Source organism: Ochlerotatus camptorhynchus, unplaced genomic scaffold (genome assembly GCF_037179485.1).
Source record: "Ochlerotatus camptorhynchus isolate MF236.1 unplaced genomic scaffold, CSIRO-AGI_Acam_v1.1 ptg000649l, whole genome shotgun sequence".
NCBI lineage: Eukaryota > Metazoa > Arthropoda > Insecta > Diptera > Culicidae > Ochlerotatus > Ochlerotatus camptorhynchus.
Window position 1 is genome coordinate 181,014 of NW_027041128.1, and position 10,113 is coordinate 191,126.

General features: G+C 46.1%; 1 protein-coding gene across 1 annotated transcript; it reads right to left on the bottom strand.

The window, feature by feature from the left end:
* Positions 1-200: 200 nt before the first annotated feature.
* On the bottom strand, positions 201-4,331 carry LOC135714474 (uncharacterized). The gene has a single exon (XM_065237849.1). It carries the CDS (start codon positions 4,329-4,331, stop codon positions 201-203), a length of 4,131 nt encoding a protein of 1,376 aa, XP_065093921.1.
* Between the last annotated feature and the right edge of the window lie 5,782 nt (positions 4,332-10,113).

Sequence of the window (10,113 nt, forward strand, 5' to 3'; positions counted from 1 at the left end):
GTCCACAAACTTTCTACAAAATGCCCAAAGCACAGAATACTAAAAAAACTCACTTTTAAGCACTTTCTAATCGATACTGTATTGTTTGTGATTTTCTACCTTCCGTTCTTTGACAGATTATCTTCTATTCATCTATCTATCCTCCTCTCTTCAATCCGTCACTTCATCTGTCATACTACTTACTACCTCATCGTCCAAATTCACTGCAGCGATGGAGGAGGGCAACGGCCAGTGTTGCCAGAACATTCCCCGGCCCGTAACTCTGTCCGGGAAGCCACATCCGGCTCAGGGTTACCCTCTGCTATCTCCATCACGGCCAGTTTCGCTGTCGCTCGTTTGTACCTTCCGGCATTGGTACGCACCCATGCTTGACGGACCCTGCCGTCGCCGGATACGATGATCTCTTCCACCATTCCGCGGATCCAGCACTTCCGGTTGGCACCCTCCACGACGTAAACTAAATCTCCTGCTTGCAACGGTCTTGCCTCACCGAACCACTTCGTTCTTTGGTTCAACGACGGCACATACTCCTTAATCCACCGCTCCCACATCACGCTGGTCAACTGCTGCGAACGCGGCAGTTTCGCTGTCGCTCGTTTGTACCTTCCGGCATTGGTACGCACCCATGCTTGACGGACCCTGCCGTCGCCGGATACGATGATCTCTTCCACCATTCCGCGGATCCAGCACTTCCGGTTGGCACCCTCCACGACGTAAACTAAATCTCCTGCTTGCAACGGTCTTGCCTCACCGAACCACTTCGTTCTTTGGTTCAACGACGGCACATACTCCTTAATCCACCGCTCCCACATCACGCTGGCCAACTGCTGCGAACGCTGAAACGCATCCCGAAGGGCCACTGCCGGATGGGGAGGTGGACAGATACTACCAGGCTGGTTCGCTGACGCTCCCCGCAAGAAATGATTCGGGGTAAGCGCTTCTGCTTCGTCGGACTGCTGCGACACGTAGGTGAGCGGACGGGAGTTGATAATGTCCTCCGCTTCAACGATGGCTGTCTGCAGTATCTCGTCCGTTAGTCGCCTTCCATCATCAAGCGCTGTCAGCGCTTCCTTCACTGAGCGGACTAAGCGCTCCCAGACGCCTCCCATGTGAGGTGCGGCGGGGGGATTGAACGTCCACTTCGTTCTCGCGTTCGTTAGCTGGTCTGCACAGTCATCTCTAATGCCCTGTACAGCCTCCACCACTTCCTTACTAGCTCCACGTAGGTTTGTCCCGTTGTCCGAGAAGAATTCGATCGGCCAGCCCCGGCGACCAATAAACCGATATATCGCCATCAAACACGACTGGGTGGTCAGCCCATGTGCCACTTCCAAATGAACCGCACGTGTTACCATACAGGTAAACAGCGCAATCCACCTCTTCTCTGATCTACGTCCTACGGTCACATCGAACGGTCCCATATAATCGACCCCGACGTAGCTGAAAGCACGTAGATTCGGTGTGACCCGCTGTACTGGCAGCGGAGCCATCCTAGGAACTTCAGGACGACAACGATTCACCTTGCACCATACGCAGGACGCTGATACCTTCCTGACTACTGCATCTATGTGCGGGATGTAATACATCTGCCGCAACTCGTTCTTCACTGCTTGACGGTACCCGTGGGCACTCTTCTCATGGTAGTGCTGAACTATCAGCCTCGTGATCCGATGGTCATCCGGCAGAATCACCGGAAATCGCAGATCGAATGGCAGAAATTCCGCTCGCTCCACTCTACCCTCCATCCGGATCAGTCCATTCTCGTCGATCAGCGGAGTCAGCTTGTATAGCGGACTAGACTTTTCGATAGTCATCCACTGGCTCACCGGACGATCCTTGTTTCTCGTTAACACTTTCAGTTCGTCGATGAAGCTCTCCGACTGCGCCACTTTCAGCAGACACTGCTCCGCTTTCTCGTACTCCTTTTGCTGCAACGGAACTCTGACCGATGCAATGGTTCTCGACTTCCGTGCTTTCTTTTGTCCGCTTGTCGCTCTTAGCGTCTCAATCGGCAGCTTTTCAATCCTTCGCTTACAGTTCGACACGAAACGGAACAAGCACGCCATCGTTCGGACCAACACTGTCCAATTCGAGAAACGGTTTACGTCCACAAAAACCGCAGGCACCTTCACGTCATGTAATAGGAGGTGAATCCGGAGCTCCTCCATCGTGTTCGCTGGTGGCATTTCCTTTTCTGGCCACTCCTGCTCACTCTTGTACAAAAACGCTGGTCCTCGCGCCCACGTGCTGTCAGTATGCATTTCGGGTTCCTTGCCCCACTTCGTTAGTTGGTCTGCCACGTTTAGTCTTGACGGCACCCAACGCCAGTCCGTCAACTTCGTTAGGCTGAGTATCTCGCCGATCCGAAACCCGACGAACTGTTTATACCTTCGCTGGTCAGATCGAATCCATGAGAGCACTACGTTTGCGTCGATCCAATACACCACCCGGTCAATTGTAAAGCTATGACTCTCGAACACCATTCGTGATAGACGTGCTCCTAAAACGGCCGCTAGAAGCTCCAGTCGCGGTATTGAGATCTGTTTTAACGGTGCCACTTTGGCACGACTCATGACCAGCGCACACTGCACTTTACCTCGTACAGTTGCCCGAAAATACGCCACGCTTCCGTACGCCGCCTCGCCTGCATCAGCGAATACATGCAGCTGTATGTCCGTAACTTCATCTGATCTGGCATTTCCGAAATAACTCCGCGGTAGCTGGAACGATCCGATGTTCTTCATCATTTGTATCCATCGCCGCCATTTTTCGAAGGAAATCTGATTGATTTTCGTATCCCAATCACAGCCGGTCCGCCAGAGATCTTGGATCAGCATTTTTCCAAGTATAGTAACCGGAGTGAGGAATCCCACTGGGTCGAATTGCGCCATCACGTAACTGAGGATAATCCGCTTCGTAGGATACTCTTCGCCACCGATAACCATAAAGGATGCCGCTTTCGACATAGTTGCGAAACAGAATACGTCTTCCATCGGCTTCCAAACTATGCCCAGCACATGCTCATACTCGGCGTCTTTATCCCGGGAAAAATGAACTGCTCCATTTGCACTGCGATCTTCGAGTTCCTCTAGGAATGCCTCCGAGTTAGACACCCAGTTTCGTATATGGAATCCACCCTGCGAGTGGATGTACTTCACCTCCTTGGCCCTTCGTATCGCTTCTTCGACGGTATCTACGCTGTCATAGTAATCGTTCACATAATGTTTCTTAATGATCGCTGCCGCTGCTTCTGGATACTGCTCTGCGAACTGTCCCGCGTTCAGATTTTTTACATATTGGGCGGAGCAAGGCGAACACGTGGCGCCGAACGTTGCCACGTCCATCACGTATCCTTGAGGTGCTCCACTTTCATCCGTCCCGAACAGAAATCGTAGTGCTTGCTTGTCTTCACACCGAATATTCATCTGGTGGTACATTTCCTGAATGTCGCCTCCGAATGCAATTCGACCTTCCCGGAAACAGCAAACAACTTTCGGAAGGGGAACCAACATGTCCGGACCTTTCACCAATTCCGAGTTCAACGACACTCCTCCAACTGATGCAGCCGCATCCCACACCATGCGCACTTTACCAGGTTTCTTCGGATTTAGCACCACATTCAACGGAAGATACCACACCACCGAGCTTGGAGTATCTGCTAGTTCTTCTGCAGTTATCTTGTGTGCATAGCCCTTGGTCTGATAGTCCTCAATCTGCTGACATACCTTCTGTTTCAACGCAGGATCTTTCCCAAGCTTTCGCTCAAGCGCTCGCATCCTTCGAACGGCCATCGGGTAGCTGTCGGGAAATCGCCGTTCATCTTCACGCCACAATAGGCCCGTTTCGAAACGATTACCTACCCTTTTTGTCGTCGCTTGAAGGATCTCGCGAGCCCTTTTCTCCTCAATTGGTTCTGGGGGTGCGTATGATGCTGCTGCAGTTTCATCCAGCACGTACTGATTTCGGATCATGTCATGCAGTTCCTGGTTACTCACTGGTGTGACACAATGCAGATTCAGGTAAGTATGGACACGCGGCTTCCGTTTCTCCGATCCGTAAATCGTCCATCCGATTTTCGACCGCACAGCGATTGGTTCGTTCGGTTCCCCGACCCGTGACTCCAACGGCGCGAACAGATGGAGATTGTCCAATCCGATTAGAATCGTTGGAAGTCCAGACGGAAAATCTCTCACCGGCACTCCAACAAGATGCGGATAACGGTTCACCATCTCAGCGTATCGTACATTCTGTTGTGGCAACTGCAACTCGGACACCGTTCGTGTGTTGAACAACGAAAACTTCTCCTTGGAGCCCTTCGCCGACATCATCATCTCTACACTACGCGATTCGTTCTCAAAACGGTTGATGTTTCCGGTCCACGTGACTATCAGTGGTTCAAGCGTTCCTTCTGCCTTCAGCCGTTTGGCCACCCCATTGTCCACCAACGTAGCAGACGACCCTTCGTCCAGAAATGCAACAGTGTCGTACTGTCACTTACCGACATATAGCGTCACCGACATCATCCGGAAAATCACCGTGCAGTCTGATTTGGCTTTCTGCAATTGAACAGATTCTTCCACCCGATGCAATAGAGGATGGTGATTGCCTTGGCAGTTCCGCGCCATACACCGGATTTTCGAAAAACAACGATTTCCACCGTGCTTGTTAAGACAGACTCCACACAGTTTCTGCTTGTCCACTTCCCTTAGTCGTTGCGCAATGTTCATCTGCTTGAACTCTTCGCAGCTCTTGATCATGTGATCCGTCCGTTTACAAATCCAGCAAGGACGGCTGACCACCTCTCTGCGTAGTTCTTCGCTCTGCTTCTGCTCAGAGTCGTGCACATGCACAAACTCCTTCTTTCTAGGATTCTCTCGCCCATGCGACGCTCGCTCGTTCACCGACAGCGTAGAAAACTCCGTCACCTCGGACACGTCGGATACTATTTCAGTCATGAAATCCGTGAACATCCTCAGCAGACTATCTTCCTTTCCTCGCTTGTACCGCACCCAATCCAGTTTGTAACTCGGTGGTAACTTGTCAACCAACTCCTGTACCAGCATCGGGTTATTAAGATGATCGTTGAGTCGCGCAGCCTCAAGATGGTCGCACAACTGCTTCACCGTAATCCCAAATTTAACGAACATCTCCAGTCGATCAGCTCTCGGCGCTGGAGCGTTCCTCACTTTCGTCAGCAGCGACTTCAGCAGCTTCTCCGGCCTTCCGAATAGATTCCGTAGGTCACAAATCACGTTCGGAACGGAATTCGGCAGAACGAGCCGACTCCTCACTGCTTCGAGCGCGTCACCTTGCAAACAGTCCTGCAGTCGCTTCAAGTTCTCCAGGTTTGAGAACCCACATGCTTCCGTCGTATATTCGAAGCTGCTAATAAACAGCGGCCAAACTTCCGGTTCTCCACGAAATTTTGGAAGGTGATGCGAAATCGCTTTTCTAGCGGCCAGCTGATCCCTCGAGATTCGACCGCCGGTTCGCCCCGACCCGTCACCAGCTCCGTTACCACGCACACTGCCAGGTCGCTTGCTGCTCGCACGATCTTCCGACGAGTCGCTGCTTCCACAATCTTCTGACGAGTCGCTGCTCGCACGGTCTTCCGACGAGTCGCGGATTTGGCCCTCATCACTTGATTCGGCCTCCCGATCTTTAGCAGGCACCTCCTTCATCTTCTTCTGCTTATCGGTTTTTCTAGAACCCGACTCCATTCCATGTCGGTCCTCCCTTTTCGGGTACGCTCCTCGAGAATCCGTACCCGCTGGCTTTTCGGCTATCTTCTTCTGTTTCTGCAATTCCAGCTGCCCTTTCTGCTCCGGCTGCCTTTTCTGCTCCGGACCGTCCTTCGAAGATCCACCAACAGCGCCATATTGATCCTTCAGCGCTTTAATTCTATTGATGCTGCTGTTGACCTGCAGCCGGATTGCCTCCCGTTCCTTCAAAAACTTCTGCTCCGCAGCCAGTTGAGCCTGCAACATTCTCTGCTCGTAGTCCAACTGCTGCATCTCTATTTCTCGCCGGGCCTGGGATTCCAGTTCAAGCATCTCCCGTTCCTGCTTCAGCTTTTCTTCGTTCCACGCCTTCTGCCGAGCGAGTAACTTCTTCCGCACTTCCATTTGCTTCGCAAAGGCCTTCTCCTTGGCTAACTGTTCCTCTTCCAACTGCTTTTCAACTGGATCAACATCGGAACCAGCTCCCTGATCAGACCCTCCATCGCTCTTTTGGCCGGACTTCTTGCTACCTCGCTTCTTGCCTCCTGCGTCTGGAATCTTCAACTGCTGAACACTCGTTGGGACACACTGTGGGCAATACCAATTGGATTTCGCTACCTCCTGGTCAACACCCGCGCAAGAAAAATGAGCCCAATTTTCACACTTTCCGCATTGGACCCAATCTACGTCCTCCGACGTCGACTCTGACATGGAGCAAAACAAACATTTCTCGTCCTTGGAAGGTAAAAAGGCCATTCCGAAGTGCTTCGAAATAAAATTTTTGATTTTGTTCGGATCAAAGAAAAACAAAACCGTTTTTTTGTAAATCAACCGTAAATAAAGTTGATCAAAAATTTTAGTTATTGTTCCTCCTGCAAACAACCTTTCTTCTACCTAGACCGCTCTGAAATGTTCTTTCCGCCTATCTGTGAGTCGTCTGCTTGCCGTTCCGTGTTTTGTAACCTCCACTGACCTAAATTTGTCCACAAACTTTCTACAAAATGCCCAAAGCACAGAATACTAAAAAAACTCACTTTTAAGCACTTTCTAATCGATACTGTATTGTTTGTGATTTTCTACCTTCCGTTCTTTGACAGATTATCTTCTATTCATCTATCTATCCTCCTCTCTTCAATCCGTCCCTTCATCTGTCATACTACTTACTACCTCATCGTCCAAATTCACTGCAGCGATGGAGGAGGGCAACGGCCAGTGTTGCCAGAACACTTCCCTAAACTTCGGCAGAACTTCCCTGAACTTCGACAGAACTTCTCTAAATTTTTGTAGAACTTCCCTAAACTTCAACAGGACTTCCCTGAACTTCGGCAAGACTTCCCTGAGCATTAGCAGGACTTTCCTGAACTTGGAATCTTTGAATTGAAGTTGTCATTTCAGTTGTAGAATAATAATAATAATAATATTGTGTTTACGAATGAAGTCAAAATTTCGATAATTCTCATTTTCCTAATTTGCAATGCTTGTTGGTATTGGTGCATTTTGAAGTTGGGTGTGATTCAAACGAGTGTGGATTCAGTATCAACGGAAAAGCATTAACTTTCATCTTAACGATTTTAAACGAAATGATTGACGAGAACATGATAGATAATAAGCCTAAGTTAGTAATCTTTTGGAATGAATAGAATGTTTGGCTGAAAATCAATATTTGGCAAAGTTGTAGCTTAAAATTTTTTCCATTAGAATAGCCATAGAAATGTTTAACAGTACAATCTGTAAGAAGGATAGAAGACTACGAAGAAAAAGTTTGATTTATCCAAGTAATTCTCATATAAACTTCAGATAGTTTGTGCCCAGTCAGTTTCTTATCAAATCAGTTCAAACCTTAGGAGACTAATCAAGACCCGATTTGGAACACTGTGGAGCGAAAATGTCAAATTTTGCATCAGTCTAGTGATCAGTCATGAGTCAAAACTAAAAAAAAAGTCAAAGTGTAAGTGTAAGCCAAATACCTGAGTGTAAGGACAATCAAACTTTGCCTGTGTGGACCTTGGCTCGTCACTTGACCAATATGATCTAATAATTTAATACTCATGTGACTTGATGGAACATTTGCTTCACGTCTGATTCTGATCACTTTCCCGAAGGCACCCGGAAGATATCCGGGAGTTTCTTGTAATTAAATTTTTACGGCATCTGATGTGTCACAAGATGGCTTTTGAGTCATGGTCGAGATTTGGTTACATCCTCGAAGGTACTTTGATCATGTTTGTCCAATGTGATCCTGAGATTTAAATATGTTTGCCAATGATATTGATTTTGAATTCTTGTGTAATTTTTATGTGCCACATAATGGGATTTGTCCCATTTAAAATTCTAGACGCTTTCCCCAGGTTCTCGGAACTTATCTGAAAAGGGCAAACATGATTCTGGTCACTTGACCTGTCTACCATGATTTCTTTTCTAAATTTGCAAGTGATTTTATGTTATGATGGAGTTTGGCCCAAATATGAGAAGAGTTCCAAGTGAACCGTGAATAGGATTCAAAATAAATTGTAATGCAAATTCATACGAATTTCTGAACTTAATCCCTAAGGAATTCTGAAGAGGACTCCAAGGAAATGCAAAGAAGAATTCCAAAGGAATTCGAAGGATAATTTCAAGCAGTTTCAGGGAAAAAAAAATCAGAAAAATAATTCCATGGGAATTTTCAGAGAATACTTCAGGAATATGCTAAAAGGGGGGTAACAGTTACATCGGAAAATAAATTCTGGAAAACTTCAAAGGAACTCGAAAAAAATTTCCAGGAGCCTTCTGACTTGAATGCTTAATAACTTGTAGTGAGAAATCTATGGAATAAGTTCCTTCAGTGCAAGCAAATTCTTAGGGAACATTCAAAGAGAGTTTTGAAAATTCTGAAAATAATTCCAAAGGATTTGTTGCTGTGGAGCATTTCAAGGTAATTCTGTAAAAAAATTCCTTAGGAATTGAATTCCAAGGATAATTCCAACGAAATTTTAAGAAATATAAAATGGGAATTGCAATTCCGGTGATAATTTTTGTAAATTGAAAGAAGAGCTCCAAGATAATTGCGAGCAGCCCTTGAAAGAATATAAGGATAATTACCCCATTTCCGGCCTATAAAGCACAACCCGCACTTAGTCTTTCTGAATCTAGCGCAGTTTGGCACCAAACGGAATGTTTTCATTACTGATGGCTTCTGAATGCTCCAAGTGAATTTTCCAGAGAAATCTCCAGGAAAGCCCTAGGTAATACTGCATACATTATTAGTAATTTTAAAGCATTGCAGATTGAATTCAAAGAGTATTCTACAAATGATTTTCAAGAGAATTATGGAGCAAATTTTAAACACCACAAAGAGGTCTAGGATGAAATCTTTGGGAATTCTAAGATAATTCATGCAAATTTTTGTGAAATGACCGATGAAATTCCGTACCACGATGATTACAACATAGATTTTTTTTATTCGAGATATTGGATAAAAATTGATAATCAAGATCAAGGATTTGGATAAATTTACTAAGTAATAAATTTTGAGATTTCAAAATAATTATTTTTTAAGATCATGGATTACGAAAACTCGTCAAGTCTCAGATAATTTTATTTTAAAATATTCCGGACATGGAGAAATCACCAATAGGCCGGCACCGGTGGTGTAGTGGTAAGCGTGACTGCTTTTTAACACCCCAATGGGTCTGGGTTCAATCCCAGCCGAGGTCGGTGGGATTTTTCTGAGGCATAAAAATCTCTGGTCACGTCTTCCTTCGGAAGGGAAGTAAAGCCGTTGGTCCCGGCCCATGTGTGTTGTGAATGGGTGCGATATCCTATGCAGGTGTGGAAGCTGCCTTCCTGCACATTCGGTTGCCGTCAATGGATGGCAATCGATGTCCGTCGGTGATTGGCACTAGATTGCGGAACAAAGACCGACGTTAAATAAAGGAATGAAGAAGAAATTACTAAGATTCTGAAACGTTCAAATAGTCTTTAAATCTTTAAATGCTATTTAAACATGCATCTTACTGTTTTAATACCACTATAAAACTTTTCATATACAAAATCAATCTTATTGGAATTTATAAAGTTCATGAATAGATTCTATACTTTCCAGATTGGCGTGTACATTGACGACGCCATTGAGCCGGACTGTCTCTTCACGCAGTGATTGAAAGTTTCTTATGAGGTTTATGACATTTCATAAATTAATATAACTGAAAATGTGCAGTTTGTCTTATTAGCAGTTGAAGATACTTTTAAATAACACTCTGGCAATTAAATTTACGCTTTGCTGCTTACAAAACGTCTTTATGACGGATCGAAGGTGTGTTGCACGAAAATATAATTATCATGCCATTGGCAAGAACATGATTTATACTTATACTAAATCTTTTATCAAGCAGAGTTAGGAAGTAATAAAAAA

Excerpts from the sequence above, each read along its gene's own strand:
- LOC135714474 (XM_065237849.1), bottom strand. The coding sequence starts at position 4,331 with ATGATGATGTCGGCGAAGGGCTCCAAGGAGAAGTTTTCGTTGTTCAAC.